The sequence below is a fragment of the Mustela lutreola genome, chromosome 12 (genome assembly GCF_030435805.1).
Source record: "Mustela lutreola isolate mMusLut2 chromosome 12, mMusLut2.pri, whole genome shotgun sequence".
Classification (NCBI taxonomy): Eukaryota; Metazoa; Chordata; class Mammalia; order Carnivora; family Mustelidae; genus Mustela; species Mustela lutreola.
The window spans coordinates 53178950-53191627 of record NC_081301.1 but is presented as its reverse complement, the minus strand read 5'-3'; the positions used below and the strand labels follow the sequence as shown (position 1 = coordinate 53191627).

Sequence of the window (12678 nt, the reverse complement as noted above, 5' to 3'; positions counted from 1 at the left end):
AAAACACAAGGAACAAGATGATCCAGGTTTTTTCGGGGGGATGGGGGTACTCTACCAATGTTTTCATTTAATAAAAAGAGGTTTTCCTTCACCTCTCAGTTTTTATTATCCACTTATTAAAAAACATATCCATTTTCCCATCTGGTTTGTGGATATGTGGGTTTTAATCATAGATAATTCTCCTACTGGCAGGAGCAACGTTTTCTCAGCTATCATAATTCTATCTCTAGTACGGAAAATCTACAAGTTTTCAAATGAGCAAGTTAATAAAACGTAGCCAAAGTAGTTGAACAAAAATGAATACTAAAATTTGTTTAAAAGCCCAGATGAATTTTATAAAGGTGCATTTTGTGAAATCTCATTTTTTAAAGTAAACTTCTGTGGAGTTTCATTTCATCTAAATTTCAAAATGATGTAACTTTATGTCGACTTTACACTCAAATAAAACTGAAATCTTTTTTCCTTTTTGAAGTAACTTCACACTGAAAATAGTAAAGATCATCTCACATCCATCAGAATGGCTACTACAAAAACAAACGAACCACAATAACCAAAAAACCCCTAGGATATTACAAATACTGGTGGAGATATAGAGAAATTAGAACCTTGTGCACTGTTGGAGGGAATATAAAATGGTACAGCCACTATGGAAAACAGTATGGCAGTTCCTCAAAAAACTTAAAAGAGAAACACCACATGACCCAGCAGTTCTACTTCTGGGAACATATCTCACAGAACCGAAAGTATGGCGCCTGGCTGGCCCAGTCAGTTAAACATCTGCCTTCAGCTGGTGTCATGTTCCTGGGGTCCTGGGATGGAGTCCAGCATTGTCAGGCTCCCTGCTCAGCGGGTAGTCTGCTTCTCCCTCTACCCCTCCTCCTGCTTGTACTCTCTGTCTTTTAAATAAATAAACAAAACCTTTAAAAATAAACAAAAGAATTGAGAACAATCTCAAAAAAAAAAAAAAAATTTACATACCTATGTTCACAGAAGTATTATTTGCAATAGCCAAAAAGTGGAAGCAACTCAAATGTGCAACAGTGGGTAAAAGGAAAAGAAAAACATGATCTATACATTCAATGAAATATTATGTTGTATATCCATACAACATGGATATACCCTGAGGCCATTTTTTAAAAAGATTTTATTTATTTGACAGAGAGAGGGAAAGCACAAGCAGGGGGAGCAGCAGAGGAAGAGGGAGAAGTAAACTCCCCACTGAGCAGGGAACCCAATGGACTCAATCCCAAGACCCCAGGATCATGGCCTAAGCTGAAGGCAGACGCTTAACCCACTGAGTCATCCAGGGACTCCATACCCTGAGGTGCCATTATGCAAGGCAAAATAAGCAGTTCCAAAAGGACAAATCATGTAGGATTCCACTCATATGAGCAACCTAATGTAGTCACGTTCATAGTAACAAAAAAATAGAACTATGGCTGCCAGAGGCAGTGGGGAGAGGGAAATGGAGAGCTATTTTGAATGGGTATGGCAAAGTTCTGCAGACTGGTTACACAGCTATGTGAATATATTTAACATTACCAAACTGTATAGTTAAGAATGGATCATGTGGTAAATTTTGTGTTATATATAATTTTAACTACAATTAAAATTAAGAAGAGGGACACCTGAGTGACTCAGTTGGTTAAGCGTCCAACTCTTGATCTCAGCTCAGGTCCTGGTTTCACGGTCATGAGTTCAAGCCCCACATGGGGTTCCACAAAAAAAAAAAATAAGTAAATAAAATAAGTTTTAAAAATTAAAAATATTTAATTGTAAAAAGAATCATAAAGAAGCTTAATGCAACTTTGTATGTAGAAACTATGTAGATAATATATAAATAATGGAACATCTAGAACATACAAAGAAAGTCTAAACTGTCCATATAGTGAGTCTGTAAGTCTGTACTCATACATATAATCCTTTGTTCTCTGTTAAATGGTACAAACTTTGGATTTCTCTTTCATTTCAGTTTCTTGAGATTTTTCATCCATTTGTTTCCCTGGTGACCAGAAATCACAGAGAATTATCAGTCCATCAAGATAAATACCTCAATATTTTAGCTACTCTACCTAAGCCCCAGTTCACAGGGGCTGAGGTTTAATACTTTTCTGGAAGGGGGAGGGAAAAGGAGAGAAAGAGAACCATGGTTCTTTTATAAAAATGCTGCCTTTAATATGGGAGATGGACAATGCTCATCCCCCATCAACAGATGACCTTTGCAGGTGACTTTTTTTTTTTTTTTTTTTAATTTATTTGACAGACAGAGATCACAAGTAGGCAGAGAGGCAGGCAGAGAGAGAGGAAGGAAAGCAGGCTCCCTGCTGAGCAGAGAGCCCGATGTGGGGCTCGATCCCAGGAACCTGGGATCATGACCCGAGCCGAAAGCAGAGGCTTTAACCCACTGAGCCACCCAGGTGCCCCACAGGTGACTTTTTTAAATAATAAAGTAGAATATTCCATTTTCCTGTTCTCCCTGTGATTACTAGTTCATATTCATAAAATGGTTATTTAGGAGATCTGCGAGGCGGGGGTGTTGATCTGTGGCCTCAGAACATCATTGCTTTTTGTTCTATTGACTTCTTCAGGTATCCTGTCTGAAACCTTGACCTTATTAGCAACTAAGGCCACTGAGTCAGCTTTCATTCTTTTATATTTCTTCTCCTTATTGATGGTAATCTAAAACTAGAATTATTTTAAATATGGAAAGCAGCCTAAATGCCCAATAACACTGCAAGTGTTGATTAACTTATGATATATTAGCTCCATGGAGTGCTATGAAGCTTTCGAAATTATTTTAAGAGCCATTTAGCAACAATTTAAAAGTCTATGATAAAAATAGAACTACCATATGATCCAGAAATTCCACCTCTAGGTATTTATCCAAAGAAAATGGAAACACCGACTCGAAAAGATATATGCATCCTCATGTTCATCACAGCATTATTTAAAATAGCCCAGATATGGAAGCCGTAAGTGGATGAATGGATAAAGAAAATATATACTACATTTTCTGTATGTAGTAGGTATATACAATGGAATATTACTCAGCCATAAAAAATAAAATCTTGCAGCTTTGCAACAACATGGATTTTCCTTGAGGGCATTGTGCTAAGTAATGGAATAAGTCAGACAGCAAAAGAGAAATACCATACTTTCACTTATATGAAATCTAAAACAGAACAAAACAAAAAAATCAAGCTCATAAATTGGTGGTTGCTGGGGGTGGGGCATGGGAGGTAGGAGAAATGGGTAAAGAGAGTCAAATGTATAAACTTCCCATTATAAAATAAATCATGGGGATATAATGTACAGCATGGTGATTACAGTTCATAATACTGTGCTTCAAGGGCACCTGGGTGGTTCAATGGGTTAAGCCTCTGCCTTCAGCTCAGGTCCTGATCTCAGGGTCCTGGAATTGAGCCCGGCATGGGGCTCTCTGCTCAGTGGTGAGCCTGCTTCCCCCTCTCTCTCTGCCTGCCTCTCTGCCTTCTTGTGATCTCTCTCTCTCTCTCTGTCAAATAAATAAATAAATAATCTTTAATTTTAAAAAAAAATACTGTACTTTATATTTGAAAGTTGCTAAGAGAGGAGATCTTAAAAGTTCGAACACATGAAAAAAATTTTGTAATATGTATGTTATGTATGTTAACTAGCCTTATTGTGCTGATCATTAGAGAGTCCACAAATACTGAATCTTTATTGTATACACATGAAATTAACATAATGTTATGTCAATTATACTTCAATAAAAAAAGTTTATGATATATTAAATGAAAAAGAAAGTAGTCTAGTGTATGTCCAGGTACACTATGATTATAACTGTAAAAATAAGACTAGGATGGAGCAAACAAATATTCTAAATTAGTTGTATTAGAATAGCAAAACATGGGTAATTTCTTTCACCTACATCAATCAATTATATGCTTAATTTTTTAACAATAATTATAAAGAAAAATGTCATTTAACACTTCAGCCTCATTCTGTAGCTCCAAATACAAATTGAGGTCCCTTATCCCTGGAGCTATGTGCAGTATTTAATTTCCCATGTGGAGAATATATTGAGTATGGGGCTAGCCACTCCCTCAATGCCCATCTTTTTCCAGTTAAAAAATATGAGTTAACTGTTACAATTTTCTTTGCCTTTACCTGAACTTCTATGCCCTTTACCATGTTTGTCGCCATGGATGTTTTCATTTTACTTCTGTGGTTAGAACATTCCAAAGGAGAAGACCTAAATGATTGGGAGGCTGAAAAGGAATATTACAAAGGCTAGCATCCATAGCATCATTTGTCAAAGATAAACGCTCTATTTAAGCTGGAGAATAGACAATGTCAGATCAAGAAAACTTCGGATACTGAGTATTTTTGGATATCATCATCTCATGATATCCAGAAATGATGAGGTATGTTTCCCAGGGTCTCACAGCTGCAAAGCTGGGACTGTAAACTCAGATGGCCTGATTTTTCCTTCTAGTATGCCAGCTGTTTCCAGGAAATGGAGCTTCCAGTAAACTGGAGAGGGGCCTCTAGGACAACCAACAGTGATGAGTAAAAAAATTAAATTGTGATAAAATTTCAACTTGAAAACAATCTTCTGTGTCTGCAAAAACATAATAGTCATTACAGAGCAAAAGAGGGGATGGAACAAGTTACAAATAAAAAACCAGAAATGCACTGTAAAACTCGACTGATTGTTCATCTTTCTCAGCGACAGACTAATTCAGATATAATTCACCTACCATACAATTCACCTACTTGGAAGTACACTTCACTGGTTTTGAGTATGCTATAGAGTTGTACAACCAATACTACAGTCTTAGAATATTCTCAACACTCCAAAAAGAAATAGCATACACCCTTTAAAAGCTATCACACGCAGACCCCAGTTCTTCCATCCCTCGTTATAAAACCACTAGTCTACTTTCTGTCTTTATAGATTGACCTATTCTCAATATCTCATTTAAATGGAACCATGCAATATGCTGTCTTCTGCAACGAGCATCTTTCACATAGCCTCGTTTCCCTAAACTTGTCCATGTGGCAGCACGTGTCATTCCTCCCTTCTTCTGGTCACAATAACCCAGATCCTTGCAGCCCAAGAGCTTTGTCCTTGTGATACACACAAATGAACACAGGTACAGGGCAGGAGAGTGGTAATAAAAAAGATAAATAAATAAAAAAGATTTTCAGGCTTTTACTTTTCATACTTACTTTCATTTTGTAAAGTAGCCTCAGCCTTTTCGACAGTGACCAACAGATTTTCGGAAAGGTCTTTTCTCTTGCTCACTATTGGAAAACCATTCCAGACATACATCATTTCCTAACAAGGAAGAATGAAAAGCCATTTGCAATTATATGAGGTTATTCGATGTCCTTTACAATAACGAAACCAACCTCTTGGTTGTTACAGATCTCAAGGTAACATCCAGAGATCACTTTCCTTAGCTTTCCTCATTTGGAGAGTAGTAATTATAATTTCCCCTTTTCTCATTTTATCTTATTTCTCATTTTATTATATGCCTTTTGCCTTTTATACTATGAAGTCATTCAATATATACAGTATATTGTGTTTTTACTGAAAAATTTACTTATTCATTTAAACATCTACTAGTATTCAATCCTTTTGGAAGATAACGGGTTACAAATACAGAAATAAATAAAATATTTTTAACTGATACTATGAACAGTTGTATATGAGATAAATTTTTGTCATTACTTTTAAGTAAAGGGAAATATATTTTTTTAAATATTTATTTATTTGACACAGAGAGAGAGAGAGAGATCACAAGTAGGCAGAGAGGCAGGCAGAGGAGAAGGGGGAAGCAGGCCCCCTACTGAGCAGAGAGCCCGATGTGGGCACCCAGGCACCCAGGGAAATATTTTTTAAAAATCTCCCAGTTATGTACATAAAATGTTCCCAAGGACTTCACTGGAAATGAATATAGAAAGTATTTTAATGGTTCTTTTATCCCATTAAAAACATGTGACAGGGGACGGCTGGGTGGCTCAGTTAGTTGTTAAGCGTCTGCTTTCAGCTCAGGTCATGGTCCCAGCGTCCTGGGATCGAGCCCCACATCGGGCTGCTTGCTCCGCGGGAAGACTGCTTCTCCCTTTCTCACTCCCAATGCTTATGTTCCCTCTCTCGCTATGCCCGTCTCTCTGACAAATAAATAAATAAAACCTTTAAAAAAAACACACACAAACATGTGACAGTCCAGAGATATAATCCAACATGCAGGAAGCGCAATCATTTAAAGGCCAAATGTCGGAATAACAGCCCCTGAAAATGTAAACTAATGATTTCTCATTGAAAATTACATCTCATAGGCTAACAGATGAGAAATTTTTTGGACCAAAAGTAAGCATGCTTTTGCTTGAAAATATTTTTCTAACTTCCTGGTAGCACAGTTCATATTTTTAAGTATATGAAATAGGCAGGGTAATCAGTATGTTCTTGGACATAAAGGAATTTAAAAATATGATAAAGCGGGGCACCTGGGTGGCTCAGTGGATTAAGCCTCTGCCTTCGGCTCAGGTCATGATCCCAGGGTCCTGGGATTGAGCCCCGCATCGGGCTCTCTGCACGGCGGGGAGCCTGCTTCCTCCTCTCTCTCTGCCTGCCTCTCTGCCTACTTGTGATCTCTCTCTCTGTCAAATAAACAAATAAAATCTTAAAAAAAAAAAAAAAAGACCCTTACTGAGAAAAATAGGATGTAGTTATGTACACATAAGCATCTAAGTTCTAGGACACAGAAGGGGCTATTGTGCTTTAAAATCTTTTCACAAACGTTCTATGACACAAAGAAGAAATTTCCCAATGCAAATCACCTGACAGAAATCAACAGAAATGGATCCAAAAGCTGTAATTGGTGAAACGGCAAGAGGCTCCCACGTTAGCTGGGGAAGGGGAATGTTTGGTCACCTTTGTGATTTGCATGGTGTTCCTGTTTTTATCTGTGCTCGGATTTGATGACAGAGTGCTATTTTTGTCTCATTCCATCACAGGCACAGAATAACCTGGTCTGACGGTGGTGCTCTCTGAGACTACTGATTTTAAGTACAGAACACCTGGACCCAAGTATAGGCTAGCTCCTATCAGATATCTGATAGAGGCTGTAGTCTTCTTTCTCACAGAATATATAAAGAGCTCCTATGAGTCAATGATAAAACAATAAACAACCTAATGAAAAATTACATTAGTATATGAACAACTCACAAGAGAAGAAATAAAAATAATAAGCAGATGAAAAGATACTCAACCATACCAACAGGGGGATATAAATTAAAATAGTGAAATGCTGTTGGTAAAAATTTAAAGCAGTAGAGCCTTTCTGGAGGGCAATTTGGCAATGTCAAAATAAGAAGTGCATATACCCTCCAACCAGGAATTCCATTTCTAGAAATCTTTTCAGAGAATTATATGACCATGTGCCCAAGAAAAGCAATATAAAAGAACATTCAGGGTGCCTGGTGGCTCGGTCATTAAGCGGCTGCCTTCAGCTCAGGTTACAATCCCAGGGTCTTGGGATCAAGCCCCACATTGGGCTCCCTGCCCAGTGCGGAGCCTGTTTCTCCCTTTGCCTACTCCACCTACTTGTGCTCTCTCTCTCTCTGTCAAATAAATAAATAAACTCTTTTAAAAAAATTCATTGCAACATATTTGTAACTGTAGAAACTGGAAACTAAACTGTCAAAGGGGAATCACTGAATAACTATGGAACACAAAAAAATAATAAATAAATAAATAATCAAGAACCCCAAATGCAAACATTCAGTTTGCATTTAATGGTTTTCCTGTGCTGACTACCTACAAAACTGAAGCCCCAAAGAACCAGAATAATATGATAACCAGTAATTTTATATGTTTTTAAAGATTACATTTATTTATTTGTCAGAGAAAGAGAGAGAGCCCAAGCAGGGGGAGTAGGCAGCGCAGGCAGAACAGGCAGAAGGAGAAGCAGGCTCCCCGCTGAGCAAGGAGCCCGATTCAGGGCTTGATCCCAGGACCTTGGGATCATGACCTGAAACAAAGGCAGTAGCTTAACCAACTAAGCCACCCAGGCACCCCTATTCAGTACTTTTTTATTTTTTTTTTAAAGATTTTATTTATTTGTCAGAGAGAGAGAGAGTGAGCACAGGCAGACAGAGGCAGAGAGAGAAGCAGGCTCCCTGCTGAACAAGGAGCCAGATGTGGGACTTGATCCCAGGACGCTGGGACCATGACCTGAACCGAATGCAGCCACTTAACCAAGTGAGCCACCCAGGCGTCCCCCTATTCAGTACTTTGAAGGAAATATTCATGAAAAAAAAATTCCTGTGGAAATTATGCTTTTCATCAAGAACGTGAGCTCCAGGGGCACCTGCGTGGTGTAGTCGGGTGAGCCGCCCACTCTGGGTTTTGGCTCAGGTGAGAGCTCAGGATCATGAGTTGGAGTCCTACCTTGGGCTCTACGCTGAGCGTGGAATCTGCTTGAGATTCTCTCTCCCTCTCCCTCTGCCCCGCTTCTCACATACTCTCTCTCTCTAATAAATAAATCATTTAAAAAAAAAAAAAGAATGTGAGCTCCAGCAGCACTGTGTCCAATGCAGCAATCACCAGGCACTGAGGGCACATGAGCACTGGAAATGTGGCTACTCCAAACGGAGATGTGCTCTAAGAGTAAAATACACACTGCACTTCATATAATCAGTACAATAGAAAGGAATGTGAGATGTCTCACTAAGTTCTTACTGGTTACATGTTCAAACAAACATTTTACATATATCTGGTTAAACAAAATATATTCCTAAAATTATTTTCATGTTACCTTTGATTTCTTACATTTTGCGACCTTTTAATTTTTAATGTGGCTACCAGAAAAGGTAAAATCATATAAGTGGCTTGCATGAGAATTCAAGTCAACTCTAATTAAGCCAACTCACCTCTCTCCCTAAATTTCCTTATCTGTAAAATGGGGCTACAGAGAGAAAGTACTCGCAGAGAGTTACTGTAAGAATTAAATGATTTATTTTTAATAGTTTTTCAAAAAATATTAAATGATATATTCTTAAATACCATAATGCCTAGAACATACCAACTAGTCAAAAAATTAGCTATAATTTTTATGATTATTTGATTATTAATAATTCATAAATGTTCACCTTACAAACACCCTTGCAATGGCGTTAAATTGAGCTAAACTTCACAGGTGTGCTTCCCACTGCTGTGACTAGATTATTTCTTTCTAAAATACAAACAGTAGGGGCGTCTGGGTGACCAGTGGGTTAAGCCTCTGCCTTCAACTCAGGTCATGATCTCAGGGTCCTGGAGTCAAGCCCCACTATCGGGCTTTCTGCTCAGCAGGGAGCCTGTTTCCCTCTCTCTCTCTGCCTGCCTCTCTGCCTACTTGTGATCTCTGTCTGTCAAATAAATTAAATAAAATCTTTTAAAAAAATACAAAGAGTAAATAAAATAAAGACAAATACCAGGGCAGGCACGATGAGCTTCACAGGTGCAGGCAACGAGGCAGAGTAACGACGAGACTTTCTGACAGCAAACTTCTCAGTAGGGATAGATTTCCCTGCAATTCTCTGCTTCAAGCTATCCACCTGTCTGCGAAGAACCCAATCCCAACAAAAGGTCATTAGGACACATACATTATTGATACCAGCAGATTTCACGGGGCACTCCCCACACCAGCAGCATCAGCGTCATCTGGAGGTGTGCGCTAAAAGCAAATTTTCAGGACACCTGGGTGGCTTAGTAAGTTAGGCACCTGACTTTGGCTCAAGTCATGATCCAAGGATCCCAAGATCAAGCCCCATGTTGGGCTCCCTCCTCTGTGGGGAGTTTGCTTCTGCCTCTCCCTCTGCCTCTTCTCTGGCTTATGTGCTCAAGCATTCTCTCATTTTCTCTCTCTCAAATAAATAAATAAAATATTTTTAAAATGTAAAAAACAACCCACAAATTTTCAGATTCCACCCCAGGGGTGGAGTGACCTAATATTAGTGACTCTAGAGATGGGTCCAGCAATCTGGAATCTAGCGAGTCCTCTAGGTGATTTAGAAGTGTGCTCAAATGTGAGAACCACTGACTGACCCATACTTCTCTCTAGTTAACCTGGCTAACCTCTGACTTTATCAAATATAATGAAGGAAATCTAAATAGAAAATTGACAATGAACCCCAATGTTTACAGCAGCAATGTCTACAATAGCCAAAATATGGAAAGAGCCCAGATGTCCATTGACAGATGAATGGAAAAAGAAGATGTGGGGGGTGTGTGTGTGTGTGTGGGTGTGTGTAATGGAATATTAGTCAGTCAACAAAAAGAATGAAATCTTGCCATTTGCAACAATGTGATGGAACTAGAGGGTATTATGCTAAGCAAAATAAGTCAAAGAAAGATAAACACCACATGATTTCACTCATATGTGGAATATAAGAAACAAAACATGAACACAGGGGAAGGGAAGGAAAAGTAAAATAATAGGAAACAGGGAGGTAAACCATAAGAGTCTAATATCTATAGGAAACAAACAGGGTCACTGGAGAAGTGGTGGGGGGATGTGATAATTGGGTGATGGGCATTAAGGAGGGCACTTGAAGTAATAAGCCTGGGTGTTACCTCTGAAACTAATAATATAGTATATGTTAATTAAATTGAATTTAAATTAAAAATTTTAAAATAAATAAAGATAAAAATTGGTAATTTCCATAAGAAAGCAGGAAAAGAACCCAAAGTATTTACTTACACTGTGGGTACTGAGAGAGAAGGAAAGGGGTATATGAGACCTTTCATATTCTTATCTATTTCTACTTATTCCTATCTATTTCCTAGGACACAGATCTATAAGATGATGTGTTTCAAACCATAACTGTCAATTAATGTACACTTAGAGAAAAGGTGTCCCAAACATAGGTTATTTTGAAAATAATTAGCTAAAGACATGCACCATATTTACAAACTCCTTCTTAAAAGCTAAGAAATCCCAATTATGAAATCCACAATCACACAAAAATGAGAGTAGGACAAAGAGACTATGTTCCCATAGCACTTTCTTACACACAAATTTGTAAGTGCACCAAACCAGTTGCTGAGATAATATTCAGGAAAATAAATAGCCAATTACATCACTGAAAGAAAAAGTAAGACAAAACACAGAAAAAATATTCCAGTAAGAGGACAAGATTGTGGTCAGTTCTTTCTGGGCACAATCTGGCAGTACGAATTTTAAAGCAGAACGTCCATGATTTGATGATCAGTAACACCAGTGGAAGAAGCAGCGGACATGTTAAGTGGGGGTTGAGGATGTGGGACAGAAGCAGGCTTTATTACAGGATTTACTTTACAGGAAATCATGTGGTTAAAAGACTGCAGATTCTGTATGAAGAAAACATTCACTGGGCAACTCTCCTCTCATCCCAACAAATTCATGCTACCACATAGCAGACCTCAAGCTTTCTCCTGAAAATAGGACTGGTTACATGTTTCACTGAAATTGTGTTTTGGGGTTTTTGTTTTTTAAAGATTTTGTTTATTTATTTGAGAGAAAGAGAACAAGTGGGGCGAGGGACATAAAGAGAGGGAGAAGCAGACCCCCTGCTGAGCAGGAGGCCAATAGGACCCTGGGATCATGACCTGAGCTGAAGGCAGACACCTAACGGACTGAGCCACTTAGGCGCCCCAGAAATTGTTCTGATATGGAGAAAACTTATTCTAATGTGGAAGAAACAGAGGGAGATTGAAAAGATTTCAATGTATCTTAACAATTTTTTTCCATTCCACCAGTTGTTTGTGTGAAGCGAGGACAGTAAGAGGTGACATGAATCCTACCATGGCTTCTGCTGATGTTGATTCTATCTATAGTTAGTACACATGGTATTTTAGTCAAAAAGAGATTTTAGAAAAGAAGATGAAAAGTGGTCTTGTTCATATCTTCAGATTTGCCCTGAAGAGTCTTGAGGGCTCAGCTAAAGATATCTCTGGTAACACGGTCACAGAATGCGGGATTCCATGTGAAAGATTTTGTCATTAGTTATGTTTGAAGAATGTAGCAGAGCTTCATTCATCTCCAGGGATCAGGTCCCCTCTACCACCGCCTCCGGCCCCTGCAGTCCTCTCAGACCACACTTTGGCACCTGTATCTCTTCTACCTCAAAGCACAAATTCAAGCACAGCACTCTGAATACCATTCTCTTCATTCTAATGCGGCTGTACTAGTAAGACTGTGTCAGTCTACTTGCCCTTCAACCTCCCTATGCACAGTCTTCCTCTCTCTCCCTGTCCCTCCATACTCCTGCTTCGATGGCCTGTCCTTTACCGCGGCATGCACTGGCTTCAGTCCTAAACTCCCTCGTCCACTGCCTAGTCACCACATTGGTCCAGCAAAAACCCAACCCTGGATGAGGTTCAGTGACCATCTCCCCCGCACCTGCACTGCGAGCAGACTGCTATCCCTGTAAATTCATCAGCACCCACCACAAACGGGCCCTTGCACTACCAGCCAGAGGCAGATGCCTCTGCCTCCAGTTTTGTAAGAAAAACACAAGCTAGGAGATGGAGTGCCCTCCTTCTCGTACTCCTGCACAGAAGCTTGCCTGCCTCTGTACCTATATTCCAGACTTCTTCCCTTCAAATACAACAGAAGACCGGGTCCTCCTCCTACATAAAACCATCCATGCCATCAGGGCTTT

General features: G+C 39.0%; 1 protein-coding gene across 1 annotated transcript in view; it reads right to left on the bottom strand.

The window, feature by feature from the left end:
* TTC39B (tetratricopeptide repeat domain 39B) overlaps positions 1 to 12678 on the bottom strand; it is a 131963-nt gene that overhangs the window by 15800 nt on the left and 103485 nt on the right. The window contains 2 exon segments of the mRNA XM_059141122.1: positions 5215 to 5323; positions 9469 to 9595. Coding sequence (XP_058997105.1) covers positions 5215 to 5323; positions 9469 to 9595 — 236 coding nt within the window.